Source organism: Ranitomeya imitator, chromosome 3 (assembly GCF_032444005.1).
Source record: "Ranitomeya imitator isolate aRanImi1 chromosome 3, aRanImi1.pri, whole genome shotgun sequence".
In the NCBI taxonomy this organism is placed as follows: Eukaryota; Metazoa; Chordata; class Amphibia; order Anura; family Dendrobatidae; genus Ranitomeya; species Ranitomeya imitator.
In genome coordinates this window covers 525,373,623-525,389,719 of record NC_091284.1, presented here as the reverse complement: position 1 = coordinate 525,389,719, position 16,097 = coordinate 525,373,623, and the positions used below count along the sequence as shown (strand labels likewise).

The following is a 16,097-nucleotide window of genomic DNA, read 5'->3' as shown; positions in this document are numbered from 1 at the left end:
CTTTCTTGCAGGCCTCAACCTGTAGTTCTTCCCTACCGCGTACCGTTAAATCCGTGGGACCTTAATGGTCCTGGGCATCTTACAGGTGACTCCTTTTCTGATCCGGATAGACTTTTCTATCAGGGAGGGTCTCTCCCCTTCTTTCTCTGCGCTCTTGTCCTCCTGATGAGTCTTCAGATCTCGACGCTCTGTTCTTTATCTTTTTTCCTTATTACCTTCAAGGCAAGGTTGCCCTCTAGCCATCCCCTTCCCTCGTTGCCAAGGGGTATTATATCTCCACTGTTGCAGGGGCATCGTCCTCTCATCTCCTTCGGCTCTAGTCCACAAAGCGGAATGGGTTCTCCATAATCTGGAAGAAGCGAGTGCTCCGAGTGGGTACGTATCGAGGACGACGTCCTTCCAAAGGTTGGACATTTTACTCGGGTTTTTCGATGGTAAGTAGGCTTCCTGACTGTCACAGGAAGGGTTTAGCCGTTTTTCTTCGGCCACGTTAGCCTGGTGGATTCTTTTCTCCATCCAGGAGTCCTTTCGCGCTAGATGCCAGCCTATCTCCCTGTCTGAGGGCTCTAGGCGCCAGACGTCGGCAAGCACGACCGCAGGCTTGCGAATTCCTCCAGGCCGCATGCATTCTTGAAGCACTATAATTCACTCACTTCCACAGATGTGAGTCTGGGCAGGTGGACTTTGCAGGCCGCGGTGGCGCACTTGTAAGTAGCGGCTACACGGCCTGAAGTGATGTTGTCCCCACCCAGGGACTGCTTTGGGACGTCCCATGGTCTGTGTCCCCCAATGAGGCGAAGGAGAAATAGGGATTTTTGTGTACTCACCGTAAAATCCTTTTCTCCGAGCCATTCATTGGGGGACACAGCTCCCACCCTGTTATTAGCTTATGCTTTGTTTTTATCTTTTGATATGTTATACTCTTATATATAATGTGACATGCTTTACGCTTATATGTCGTTATTGATCTCCTACTGCTTTTGCACCGAACTGGTTAGCTGGGAGCCAGCAGGAGGGTGTATACTGCAGGGGAGGAGCTAACTTTTTCTTTGTATTACTTAGTGTCAGCCTCCTGGTGGCAGCAGCATACACCCATGGTCTGTGTCCCCCAATGAATGGCTCGGAGAAAAGGATTTTACGGTGAGTACACAAAAATCCCTATTTTTATCTTATGAGATACTCATGATTGGCACATCGTTTGGTTAGACCGCCCTGTCTCTATAGGAGGTATTTACCCTTTGACAATTCCTGCCACAGCCAATTTTTGTTTTCTTTTTCATGTTTTCCTTCCCTTCTTCCAAGAGCCATAACCTTTTTTTTTTTTTTTTTTTTTCTGTCCAAATACACAAATGAGGGCTTGTTTTTTGCAGGATGAGTTGTAATTTAGAATGCCACCTAGTGTACTGGAAAACGAGCAGTACATTTCAAGTGCAAGGATATTGCAAAAAAAAAAAAAAACTTAGTTTTTTACAGCGCACATTGTGTGGTAAAAATGACCTGGCATTGTGATTTTCCTCATCTGTACAATTACGGCCATACCAAGCTTTGTCCAGCTTTGTTTTGTTTTTTTTTGGTTAAAAAAAAAAAAAAAAAAAATTTTGATTGTATTGTCATTTTCCGAAATCCGTAACGCTTTCATTTTTTGGTGGATGGAGCTGTGTGAGGGCTCATTTTTTGCGAGGCGATGTTTTTGAAACCTTTTATGGTACGATTGGCATTTTGATAATTTGCTACAGCGTTGTTTAGGATATTGTGGAGATCCAAAAATAGCAATTTTGACTTTTTTGTTTTTTTTTTGTTTACTGATCAAGTTAATTATTTTTATATTTTACTAGATCGGACTTTTATGAACGCAGCAATACCACATGTATATTAACTGGGAAACAGAAACCTGTGAAACCCATAAAGGCAACAGGTTTCTGCTAATAACCAAGAAAAATTATCTTTCACAATTGGTGCAGAATCCAACCAGAGGAGCAGCACTTTTAGACCTAATACTATCTAATAGACCTGACAGAATAACAAATCTGCAGGTGGTCGGGCATTTAGGAAATAGCGACCACAATATTGTGCAGTTTCACCTGTCTTTCACTAGGGGGACTTGTCAGGGAGTCACAAAAACACTGAACTTTAGGAAGGCAAAGTTTGACCAGCTTAATCTGGTAGACTGGGACAATATCCTCAGAAATAAGAATACAGATAATAAATGGGAAATGTTTAAGAACATCCTAAATAGGCAGTGTAAGCGGTTTATACCTTGTGGGAATAAAAGGACTAGAAATAGGAAAAACCCAATGTGGCTAAACAAAGAAGTAAGACAGGCAATTAACAGTAAAAAGAAAGCATTTGCACTACTAAAGCAGGATGGCACCATTGAAGCTCTAAAAAACTATAGGGAGAAAAATACTTTATCTAAAAAACTAATTAAAGCTGCCAAAAAGGAAACAGAGAAGCACATTGCTAAGGAGAGTAAAACTAATCCCAAACTGTTCTTCAACTATATCAATAGTAAAAGAATAAAAACTGAAAATGTAGGCCCCTTAAAAAATAGTGAGGAAAGAATGGTTGTAGATGACGAGGAAAAAGCTAACATATTAAACACCTTCTTCTCCACGGTATTCACGGTGGAAAATGAAATGCTAGGTGAAATCCCAAGAAACAATGAAAACCCTATATTAAGGGTCACCAATCTAACCCAAGAAGAGGTGCGAAACCGGCTAAATAAGATTAAAATAGATAAATCTCCGGGTCCGGATGGCATACACCCACGAGTACTAAGAGAACTAAGTAATGTAATAGATAAACCATTATTTCTTATTTTTAGTGACTCTATAGCGACAGGGTCTGTTCCGCAGGACTGGCGCATAGCAAATGTGGTGCCAATATTCAAAAAGGGCTCTAAAAGTGAACCTGGAAATTATAGGCCAGTAAGTCTAACCTCTATTGTTAGTAAAATATTTGAAGGGTTTCTGAGGGATGTTATTCTGGATTATCTCAATGAGAATAACTGTTTAACTCCATATCAGCATGGGTTTATGAGAAATCGCTCCTGTCAAACCAATCTAATCAGTTTTTATGAAGAGGTAAGCTATAGGCTGGACCACGGTGAGTCATTGGACGTGGTATATCTCGATTTTTCCAAAGCGTTTGATACCGTGCCGCACAAGAGGTTGGTACACAAAATGAGAATGCTTGGTCTGGGGGAAAATGTGTGTAAATGGGTTAGTAACTGGCTTAGTGATAGAAAGCAGAGGGTGGTTATAAATGGTATAGTCTCTAACTGGGTCGCTGTGACCAGTGGGGTACCGCAGGGGTCAGTATTGGGACCTGTTCTCTTCAACATATTCATTAATGATCTGGTAGAAGGTTTACACAGTAAAATATCGATATTTGCAGATGATACAAAACTATGTAAAGCAGTTAATACAAGAGAAGATAGTATTCTGCTACAGATGGATCTGGATAAGTTGGAAACTTGGGCTGAAAGGTGGCAGATGAGGTTTAACAATGATAAATGTAAGGTTATACACATGGGAAGAGGGAATCAATATCACCATTACACACTGAACGGGAAACCACTGGGTAAATCTGACAGGGAGAAGGACTTGGGGATCCTAGTTAATGATAAACTTACCTGGAGCAGCCAGTGCCAGGCAGCAGCTGCCAAGGCAAACAGGATCATGGGGTGCATTAAAAGAGGTCTGGATACACATGATGAGAGCATTATACTGCCTCTGTACAAATCCCTAGTTAGACCGCACATGGAGTACTGTGTCCAGTTTTGGGCACCGGTGCTCAGGAAGGATATAATGGAACTAGAGAGAGTACAAAGGAGGGCAACAAAATTAATAAAGGGGATGGGAGAACTACAATACCCAGATAGATTAGCGAAATTAGGATTATTTAGTCTAGAAAAAAGACGACTGAGGGGCGATCTAATAACCATGTATAAGTATATAAGGGGACAATACAAATATCTCGCTGAGGATCTGTTTATACCAAGGAAGGTGACGGGCACAAGGGGGCATTCTTTGCGTCTGGAGGAGAGAAGGTTTTTCCACCAACATAGAAGAGGATTCTTTACTGTTAGGGCAGTGAGAATCTGGAATTGCTTGCCTGAGGAGGTGGTGATGGCGAACTCAGTCGAGGGGTTCAAGAGAGGCCTGGATGTCTTCCTGGAGCAGAACAATATTGTATCATACAATTATTAGGTTCTGTAGAAGCACGTAGATCTGGGTATTTATTATGATGGAATATAGGCTGAACTGGATGGACAAATGTCTTTTTTCGGCCTTACTAACTATGTTACTATGTTACATGTGTATTTAGTTTTTTAAGTATCTTTATTTTTAATGAGGGAAACCGGGGGGGGGGGGGGGGGGATGATTTGAAAATGTATTTTATTTAATTACTTTTCTTTTTATAGTTTTCACTATATTTATTAGTCCAGCGCTCGTCTAATCATCTGTACTATACACCGCATTACCCCAGTATTGTTGCATATAGTCAAAGTCACGGTCTCTTTGAAGTCCGGCCCCAGGCTACATAATTAGAGGCACAGAGGTCTTCAACAGACTCTCGGCTGTCATTTTAACCCATCGGCACCCCACGATCTCGTCACTGGAGCGCCGATGCATAGAATGGCACGTCCCCATGCCAATCAGAGATTGGCCGCTGCATTAACAGGTTTACAACTGTAGACGGAGCTCTGCTCCACTTGTGGCTGTTGGGGGCTGGTCCTGGCTGTAACACACAGCCATTAAAGGGAACCTGTCACCCCCAAATTCGAAGATGAGCTAAGCCCACCAGCGTCAGGGGCTTATCTACAGCATTCTGTAATGCTGTAGATAAGCCCCCGATGTAACCTGAAAGATGAGAAAAAGAGGTTAGATTATACTCACCTGGAGGGGCGGTCCCAACCCATGCGCGTCGCGGTTCGGTCCGGCGCCTCCTATCTTCATCAGATGACGTCCTCTTCTGATCTCCATGCCGCAGCTCTGGCGCAGGCGTACTTTGTCTGCCCTGTTGAGGGCAGAGCAAAGTACTGCAGTGCGCAGGCGCCGCGCCTCTCTGACCTTTCCCGGCGCCTGCGCACTGCAGTACTTTGCTCTGCCCTCAACAGGGCAGACAAAGTACGCCTGAGCAGGAGCCGCAGCGTGGAGACAAGAAGAGGACATCATCGTAAGAAGATAGGAGATGCTGGACCGGACCGGGACCGCCCCTGGGTGAGTATAATCTAACCTCTTTTTCTCATCTTTCAGGTTACATCGGGGGCTTATCTACAGCATTACAGAATGCACTTAATACTCATGTAACTATAAAGATAATGCGGTTTTATCGTATCAAATGAGTCTATGGGTAATTTATGCTGCATCTCCGCAAGATAGGCATGCTGCGGTCTGGAGAGAAGCGCCGCATGTCCGTTTATGCAGGGATGCCGCGGGCGTCTCTGATCGCATAGTGGATGGGATTTCTGATGTACGCAGCGTTTACTGACTGTGGGAACATACCCTTACATTGAGAGAAAGAAAAGAAAGCTTCCCTGGCTTCCTGTGTATGATCCAACCAGGACACACAGATCTAACTGCCGACCATAGTGTGCAGGGAGAGGGGAGCAGAGCTGTGGTTTTCATACATTGCTCTGCATCCATCCCAGGTATCGGGGCTACACGGTACATGGGATATATGCAGAGCTGTGTTTGTGATAAGCGCTAATCGCGCACTACACTTCTTATCTCACAGCATGACAACGTGCAGGGGAAAAAGTACATGTCCCAGTGAAGAAGCCATGCTGACGCCCCCAGTTTAGGTTGTCATAGTATGGGGGCATATTCCCCTATTGCTGTGGCAGCTCATCCAATCCAAGCATGCATGTGTCCTGGAAAGGCTGTAGCTGACAAGTGGGGTAAGTTTCTTCCCGAGGACCCACATCGCCAACATCTACCTGGAATGGAGGGATGTAAATTGTGAAGGAATGTATGAGTGTGATACCAAAGCACTAAACGCTTCTATTGATTTACTGTACTTTGAGTAGAGAGAATCTATGTTTTTTGTCATTTGTCTCCATATCACTAGCCATGTGTCTGGGGACGGTGAGGATCCTAGGAAAGATTCCCACCTCTTCATATCAGAGCTATGGCCTTTTGTGCATCATTTCAAAGGCAGATGGTAAGGAGACAGTCTGCATTTAATATTGACTACCCACCACACCCTATGCTACCCCCACTAGAGGTGTAATGTTGGAGGTGTCACTTGTCATCCAGATTTACGAACACAAGCAATGTCTAATTTACCATCCAAGTGAGGCCGGGCTTTCCGCAGCCTGTCACTAGGGGGTGCTATGAGGTCATGTGAACGTGACTTCAGACGGAAGGGTTTTTTTTTTTCCTCTTTTCTTTTTCTGTAGAAGCTGAAAGAGAAACTTGATGGCTAATCGTAGCAAAGGGCCCAGGTCTGTGTGTTTGATCATATTAGTGTCCCCCTTATAAGTGACTGTGCTCGGTAACATGTCATCAGGAAGTAAATGTGTCAGAGTGAGAAAATGTCATGGGCTTTGCGTGCAGTGTGGCATCTTCGTGCATTGTGCTGTGCATAGGCCTGAATGTAGAGGGTTAACCTTGCCCGGTACAGATGTGCTAATGACGATGCCTGCAGCATGATCTGGAGATACCAGCTCACCCCAGCAGATGTGTATGATGACTGTGCTCTATTAATGTTTCATGAATTGCCTATTATGCAGACTGATCCTGTCCGCTTATTGTCAGCCGGGTTCTCTTCTCCGATGTATTTTATTTTTTTTAGGCAGAATATAAACCTGATGCCAGAGGATTTGTGAGATCAAGGCTTAAGATCAATCATAGACCGTTAATGTAATATGTGGGTCATATTGTGGCTCGTCCACACGACTAGCTGTGCCTGGTCCTGTAGCCCAGCCCCATTCCCTTGTGCAAGGCACAACTATGCAGGCAGACTAACCTGATGTGGTGATCAGCCAGGATATCACAACGTCTTACATTGAGAGATTTCTTAAAACTAGTGCCGGGAAATCGAGTTTCTGCTTTTACTTTCTAAACAGTCTCTGAGAAATGGGAGCTGAAGATGAACCCTCTCACCATGTACAAGAAGTGTATTGCTTCTGGGCCCAGTCAGCGCAAACTCCTAATCAGGGAGTGCAGAGTAAACTTCAAGCCACTTCTCAAGAAATCAAGCAGAGGAACATTGCAGCAGCTCCCATCAATATGACATTCAAAATCCACATCGTGTTCAAATCCTCATTAATAGGATGTGCATCCTGAAAAAAAGACATCAAAAGCGATCTTTACTCAAAGCTTGAGTGATAGCTCTATGAGCTGCAAATAAGGAGTGCGCTTGATCCGAAACAAGTCATTAATGTAGCTCCATTTTTTTTCAGGATGCATAACATGTAGATTATCATTTTAAACAAGAAATTTAAAACAGTATGACTTTTACCATTCATGCTTTCTTTGGATTCTACATCATTAAAAAGTTAACTTGTTTCAGTTCTTCAATACAAAAAGTGGAACTCATATTAGAGTCATTACAGAGTGATCTATTTCAAGTATTTCTTCCTGTTAATGTTGATGATTATGGCTTACAGCCAATGAAACCCCAAATCTTTCTTTATTCATTACATAGTGAGAACAATAAAACATACAAATAATCAATGTAAATCAAAATTATCCCATGGACGTCTAGTTTTTTAATGAGACTCAAAGTGGAAAATCAATTTACAGGCTGATCCAACTTCAGTAGAAATACCTCAAGACAAGGAAATGATGCTCAGTAGTGTTTGCGGCCTCCACGTTCCTGTATGACCTCCCTACAACGCCTTGGCATGATACTGATGAGGTGGCGGATGTTCTCCTGAGGGATCTCCTCCCAGACCTGTATTAAAGCATCAGTCAACTCATGGACAGTCATTGGTGCAATGTGGCATTAGTAGATGGAACAAAATATGATGTCACAGATGTTCTCAATTCAGGTCTGGGGAACGGACAGGCCAGTCCATAACATCAATACCTTCATCTTGCAGGAACTGCAGCCACATGAAGCCTAGCATTGTCCTCCATTAAGAGGAACCCGGGGCCAACTGCACCTGCATTTGGTCTCACAATGGGTTTGAGGATCTCATCACGGTACCTAATGGCAGTCGGGGTACCTCTGGCGAGCACATGGAGGGCTGTGCGACCTTCCAAAAAAAATTCCTCCCCACACCATTACTGACCCACTGCCAAACCGGTCATGCTCTAGGATGTTGTAGGCAGCTAAACGTTCTCCCCGGCATCTCAAGACTCTTTCACGTCTGTCACATGTGGTCGGTGTGAACCTGCTATCATCTGTGATCTGTGTCAAATCTGCCAATCTTGGTGTTCTGTGGCAAAAGCCAATCACCCTGCACTGTGTTGGGTTGTAAGCACAACACCCACTTGTGCATGCTGGGCTTTCATGCCAACCTCATGAAGTTTATTTCTGACAGTTTGATCAGACACATGGATGTTTGTGGCCTGCTGGAGGTCATTTTGCAGGGCTCTGGCACTGCTCCTCTTGTTCCTACTTGCACAAAGGTGGAGGTAGTGGTCCTGCTGCTGGGTTGTTGCCCTCATATGGCCCCCCTCCAGATCTCCTGGTGTACTGGCCGGTCTCCTGGTATCTTCTCCATTCTCTGGACACTGTGCTAGCAGACATAGCTACCCGTCTTGCCACAGTTCTCATTGATGTGCCATCGTGGATGAGCTGCTCTACCTGAGCAACTTCTGTGGGTTGTACAGTAGACAGCGCCTCATGCTACTGTACAGTACCTCTAGGGGTGAGAGCAATGACAAAATGCAAAAATGACCAAAACAGCCAGAAAGGATGAGAACAGAGAAATGATCTGTTGTCACCGCCTGCATAACCCTCCTTTTTATGGAGGTTGTCTTGCTAATTGCCTATCATTTTTACCTGTTGTCTGGAGAAATTGATTGACAATCAGTGTTGCTTCATAACTGGACAGGTTGATTTCACAGAAGTGTGATTGAAATGGACCTACATTGTGTTAAGTGTTGCCTTTATTTTTTGATAATTATTTTGTATATGCACACATTAACTTTCGAAAGGGTAGACTCACATTCACTTGAAACCTCAAATCCTCTTTATTAGAATTCCATTAACAGGCATAAAATAACATTCACGTCAGTCTGTTACTTATGGTGAATATCTTTTTACACCTTTTATATGGAATTCTAATAAAGAAGATTTTATATTTTAATTCATGTGGATGTGCTGATATAATTTATCTATCAATATAATTGGAGTGTATGTATTTATGCTATTAACCCTACTTTCATGTTTTGGGTTAAAAGAATGTTCTATAAAACGCAACATTTGGTACTGACTGACTGCTCATTCATCATTAGGGCCGACTGTCAGTCAATGCCAGGGTCCGGTTACAGCCGCTGCTCTCTATACACTGAGCGGTGACTGAACCCAAGCAGGCTTCGGCCCAGTGACTGAAACCTGAACACTGCCTGGAGGAATAGAGTTCATTTTCTCCCGGCAGTGGGGCTCTAAGTGCAGGCGCCGTGCAGGTTCAGAACGCTATTATTAACCAACTAGATGGTGGCCCGATTCTAACGCATCGGCTGTTCTAGAACATTCTTGTCCACGTAGTATATTGCACAGCCCACGTAGTATATTGCCCAGCCACGTAGTATATTGCCCAGCCACGTAGTATATTGCCCAGCCATGTAGTATATTGCCCAGCCACGTAGTATATTGCCCAGCCACGTAGTATATTGCCCAGCCACGTAGTATATTGCCCAGCCACGTAGTATATTGCCCAGCCACGTAGTATATTGCCCAGCCACGTAGTATATTGCCCAGCCACGTAGTATATTGCCCAGCCACGTAGTATATTGCCCAGCCACGTAGTATATTGCCCAGTCACGTAGTATATTGCCAAGACACGTAGTATAGTGCCCAGCCACGCAGTAGAGTGCCCAGTGACGTAGTATATTGGCCAACCACGTAATATATTGCCTAGCTACGTAGTATATTGCCTAGTGACGTAGTATATTGCCTAGTGACGTAGTATATTGCGCAGCCACGTAGTATATTGCCCAGTTACGTAGTATATTGCCTAGTGACGTAGTATATTGCCCAGTGACGTAGTATATTGCACAGCGACGTAGTATACAGCACAGAGCCACGTAGTATATTGGCCAGTCACGTAGTATATTGCCCAGCTACGTAGTATATTGCCCAGCCTGGTTTGTCAGAGGTTAAAAAATAAACATATACTCACCTTTCCTAGGGAGCCCTTGTAGTCCACGGCAGCTTCCGGTCCCAGGGTTGGTATGAGCGCAGGACCTGTGATGACGTCGCGGTCACATGACCTTGACGTCATGGCAGGTCTTTGTAGCGCAGGGCCTGTGATGACGTCGCGGTCACATGACCGTGACGTCATGGCAGGTCCTTGTCGCGCAGGCGTGCAGGGCCTGTGATGACGTCATGGCAGGTCCTTGGTGCACAGGGCCTGTGATGACATCGCGATCACATGACCGTGATGTCATGGCAGGCCCTTCTGCCACCGGAACCTGGAACGGAAGATGGCGGCCGGCAGGAGCGGCTACGGAGGGTGAGTATAGCAGGTTTTTTTTTTTTTATTATGTTTAACATTACATTTTTTACTATTGATGCCGCATAGGCAGCGTCAATAGTAAAAAGTTGGTGACACAGGGTTAATAGCAGCGGTAACGGAGTGCGTTACCCGCGGAATAACGCGGTCCGTTACCGCCGGCATTAACCCTGTGTTAGCGGTGACCGGAGGGGAGTATGCGGGCGACAGGCACTGACTGCGGGGAGTAAGGACTGGCGATTTTCTTCCGGACTGTGCCCGTCGCTGATTGGTCTCGCCAGCTGCCTGTCATGGCTGCCGCGACCAATCAGCGAATGAATAACTGGGACAGACGGAAGTGACCCTTAGACAATTATATAGTAGATAGATTAACATCATATCTGCAGATTAACATCATATCTGCAGATTATTGTTTTTTGATGAAAAATTGGATGGCACCTGAGGCATGGAATAGCAAAGGTCATTTATAGCGGATGGCAAGTCTTGGAACTGCAGATAAAGATATGCAGACAGGCACCTTGGAATAGCAGAGCAAAGTATGACATTAGGCACTTTGGAGGAGTATGGGGATAGACACCTTGGAACTGTAGAGCCGAGTGTGCAGATTGACACCTTGGAATAGGGAAGCCAAGTTAGCGAACAGGCATCTTGGAGCAACAGAGCCAACTATGCAGACTGACAGTCTATTACGTGGACAAGCACCTAGGAGCAGCCGAAACAAGTATGAAGACACAGCCGATCTAAGTGGTCAAGCAGAGTTAAGATTATATAGAGACTAGTTTTAGAATTTAGGCAACAGTGCCCAATTGAACAGCAGGGCTGGGTTTTTTCTGGTGACCCACTTGGCAATAGATGCGGCAGAGCTCAACAATGTCTGGCCAGAATTTGTAAAATGGTATACTGTAGAAACGGTCCAGTGGGATACTAATGACAAGCACACCTAACTAACTGAATGCTCCTTAATCTGGCCTGGAATGGCCTTAGCGGGTAACATCAGAGGTGTGCGCGGGTTACCATGGTTACCTGGCATTCACAAGGGCAGAGGAAGCCAGTCGGAAGGAAGATGCAGAACCAGGCACTGGATCCATAACAGATGCCCGGTATTCACAGCGACTCATCTTTTTTTCCTATGAAAGGTTATTAAGATTGAATTGTAAATAGCTCTCATTTGTTTTTCATTTTAGTTATATATACCGTATGTTTTCCTACTCTAGTAATTTCTTATGTTTCCTTAATCTGCTGGATATTTGCAATTAATCCTTTTTTCCACTTTTTGTCTTTCCAGTACAAGGATGCGTTTATGAAAGCACACCCTGGTTACAAATGGTGCCCAACAACTAATAAACCCGTGAAAACCCCCATTACAGTCACAACCAGGAAAAAACTTTGGCCTTACCCTCAAGAGGCAGTCAAAGAAATAGCAAGTTCCAAGACAGCCTCAAAGGAAGAAGAAATGCCACAGCTAAATTTTGGCATAGCAGGTAATGGGCACTTTTATCAACTATATTTCTGAGTTGGCAGAGCTACTCCTGCTTTCAGTTTTTGGAGCATGAAAAATCTGACCGTTACTTTGTCAGTCGTGAGGCTCCATGTTATATTCACGCTTACCCTCCCACATCTATCGTTGCAGTGTACTTCACATAATTATCCTTCTCACTGAACCACATATGAAAGGTGAAATAATTATTTAATGGAATCTGTCAGTCTCCTGTGCCATCTATATGGGTATGTAGGTCATAGGAAACTGAATAAAATGATACTTCGGTATCTGCAATCCAATTTCTTTATACAGAGAAATCCTCGTTTTTCTTAAAATGATAATGAGCTGTTAAGATCTTTGGGTCAGTCTCTATTCTCCCTGAGAATCTGCCTCCAGCACTTCTTTTATATGAAAGGGGGCATTACCAGCGTGAGACATGTAATGACTGACAGTCTGCTCTCCTGTTCTATGTGTCTCACACTGGTAACGCCCCCTTTTATCTATAATAAGCTCTGGAGGCGGAGTTTCATGCAGATCAGTGTCCATCCCATAGATCTTAACTGCTCATTTACATATAAGAAAAATGTGGATTTCTCTGTAATAAGACCTCATCGCAAGTATCAAGTTATCATCTTATTCAGCATCTATGGTGAAATATGTATATAATGTGCAGTGACCTTATATATAGGTATTGTGTGGCTAGGAACATCTGTCCTGAAGGCAGCAGGTTCCCACCCAGGTGTTAATATGTATTTTCCTGGGACAAGTAGAATTCTGTCTCCAATCTCACCAGGGGGTCCTGCTGGAAGCCAAGAAGATAGGTAACATTTGACACCTCCTAGCTCTTGGAGGAGAGATGTTAATTAAGGCCTGATAGTATCTCTGTGGGAGCTTTTACACAAAGGATCTCAAGAGAAAATAATATATTCATTGGGGGGCGCGGCCGTGGTCCAATCAAAACCAAGCAATTATGATATTAACCTGAGGGGCTGGTCTAGAAACTGACCTCCAGACCAAAGCTATAAAATTAAACCTGTATACAGAGAAGCTTGTTCACATAATGGGGGCAGCCGAGCTGGTGTGATCCAATCTACGTTCATCCTACCCCCAGGGAGCAGAAAGCAAACTACCAAGTTAGATGATTTCTGTAAGTTTTCTCCTGTTATTTTTATACTGTTTTGCATAAGTTGTAAGTCTTTTTATTATCATATTTTTAAATCTTTTCTTACTGTCAATACTGAACCCTTTTTGTATTAAAGGGAACCTGTCACCCCGAAAATCGCGGGTGAGGTAAGCCCACCGGCATCAGGGGCTTATCTGCAGCATTCTGTAATGCTGTAGATAAGCCCCCGATGTTACCTGAAAGAGGAGAAAAAGACGTTAGATTATACTCACCCAGGGGCGGTCCCGCTGCTGGTCAGGTCGGATGGGCGTCTCTAGTCCGCTGCGGCGCCTCCCATCTTCATTACAAGATGTCCTCTTCTGATCTTCAGCCACGGCTCCGGTGCAGGCGTACTTTGCTCTGCCCTCTTGAGGGCAGAGGATAGTACTGCAGTGCGCAGGCGCCGGAAAGGTCAGAGGCCCGGCGCCTGCGCACTGCAGTACTTTGTCTGCCCTCAACAGGGCAGAGCAAAGTACGCCTGCGCCGGAGTCGTGGCTGAAAATCAGAAGAGGACGTCTTGTAATGAAGATGGGAGGTGCCGGAGCGGACCAGAGACGCCCATCCGACCTGACCAGCTGCGGGACCGCCCCTGGGTGAGTATAATCTAACGTCTTTTTCTCCTCTTTCAGGTAACATCGGGGGCTTATCTACAGCATTACAGAATGCTGCAGATAAGCCCCTGATGCTGGTGGGCTTACCTCACCCGCGATTTTCGGGGTTACAGGTTCCCTTTAAAGTATAAAAATTTAACAAGTTGAACCTTGAATGTTCTAAAAGAATCCATAGCCTAAGGTGTGTGAGCCTTATGAGTGGTAGACATTATTAGTATTAATATTTCTGGGACTCATCGCCCGTGTATTCGGGGAGTGGTGGCAGCGTGTATGAGCGGGTGTGTGGCCTGGGTCCGTGTGTGATTTATGCTCCCATTACAGCATAGGACACAGGTTGAATGCTGGACTGAGAGTGGGGAGATAGATTAACCCTTGCAGGCACAACCCAAGTCATGTGCTGAAAGAGGGCACGTGACGAATTATTTACACCACAGAGAAGGGATCCGTGACAGCATCTATAACCTACATGTCCGTATAGACAGCTTTGGAGAGTAAAGCCTACTGACAGATTCCTTTTAAGTTTGCTGTGTAAACAGGACATGCTCGGTCGGCCTGTTTAAAAGGCTATTTAACTACTGCCAAGTGGCCTCAACGTATCTGATCGGCAGTTCGTTTAACGGCCGCAACTCACCCAGTGTAGTGATAAGCTATTTTCTCTATCGCCTCATTGGGGGACACAGGAACCATGGGTGTATGCTGCTGCCACTAGGAGGCTGACACTATGCAAATAAAAAAGTTAGCTCCTCCTCTGCAGTGTACACCCCACCGACTGGAAGTAGGATATCCAGTTTAGCTTAGTGTCAGTAGGAGGTGGACACGGGTCTTTCATTAGACCCTTATCTACCTCAATGTGCGTCGTTTTCTTTCAGGTACCACGGAGGGATACAGGGTGGTCAGTCACACCTGTAGTCCCACAAAGAGACTATGAGTACGGCGTGTACTGCCACCCCGTATCCTCATCTGTCTGGTCGGCAGGACCCCAGCCCCTAACACTGAAGCGTGCTGAGGTGATTCAGACCCGGGCCTGCCTCCGTCTCCCACCCACTCGCCCACCAGAGCCTGTCGGTTCGAGGAGACACGGACGTCCCACTATGCTGGATTATCGGACGTCCGATCTTGGATGGGGAGGTACTCTCTCTCTCTCTCCCCCCAGGTACAGAGATAAGAAGATCACAGAAGAAAGATCGGGAAAGAAGAAAAAAAAAAAAAAAAAAAAAAAAAAATTCCTTTATTTTAATAGTGGGCCCCTTAATTCAGGTTACCTTTGCAGCAGTTTTAGGGCTTTCCTCAACACTTCCCCCGTGCTCCGGTGGTCATGGGATGTAATCTAGGTCCCGGCCTCTTCCAGGCCTAGCTGCAGAGTGGGGCATCGGGGGTCTTTTCCCCTTTAATTTTGCGGGTATTTGGGGCTGCAGGCATTGTTTTGCAGCGTTTTTCAATCCTCTGCGCCGCTCCCCCATCCTCCGGCGGTCACCAGCTCTAATTTAGGTCCCGGCTTCACTCGGGCCTAGCTGCAGGGCTGGCTCCGCCCCTCTTCTTCCTGCTTTTCGGGCGGGCTTTTTTCCCACCTAGCTCTTAGTCAGCTCCTTCCTGCCGGGACTTAGCTCCGCCCCCGGCACTTGGCTCCACCCCCCTGGTCCCGCGATTTAGCTCCGCCCCTTTTTCCTGTCTCAGAGCAGGCTTTTCAGCATGTGTCCCTGCAGTGTGCGCTTTTTCACTCCTGGTCCTGGACACCCTCTTGTGACTGCCATTTTTCCTATTGATCCAGATTGTACTTGTTTCCTGTGGAGCCTTCTCTTCCTGGCACAGCAGCCCTACAGTCTGGAGCTGAATACAGGATGACTGCACCTACTGTGAGTAGCTGCTCTGCAGCCCGACACTCTCCTCGGCTCTCCTATTCCCTAATGTTCTGGCATCAGTTAATGGGTCTGCTCATCATGAACCCACCGGCCAGGAGTTCCTACCCCGGGTGAGACAGAGGCCCCTATCCCTGGGTGGGCTTTCCTTCTGTCTCGGTCTGTGGCGGACTTCACCAGGATGTCACGTCCCTGGTGTCCGTGCTTGACAGATTGTCCCTCCCAGCCCCCCTGCAGTTGCCAGTGGGTCACAGGATTCTCCATCCGGCCTTTTCAACACAGGTCACAAGAGATCCAGACAGGAGCGAAATTCTGTCCTTTTCCCGATCCATCTCGCCCTCCGGTCTGGCAC

The 16,097-nt window shown here is 45.6% G+C and overlaps 1 protein-coding gene across 2 annotated transcripts in view; it reads left to right on the top strand.

Moving 5' to 3' along the window:
- Positions 1-16,097, top strand: part of BBX (BBX high mobility group box domain containing) — a 123,829-nt gene that overhangs the window by 25,139 nt on the left and 82,593 nt on the right. For both annotated transcript variants that reach the window (XM_069757770.1, XM_069757769.1), the window contains exon 3: positions 11,922-12,117. In XM_069757770.1, the coding sequence (XP_069613871.1) occupies positions 11,922-12,117 (196 nt within the window). The remainder of the gene's footprint in view (positions 1-11,921; positions 12,118-16,097) is intronic.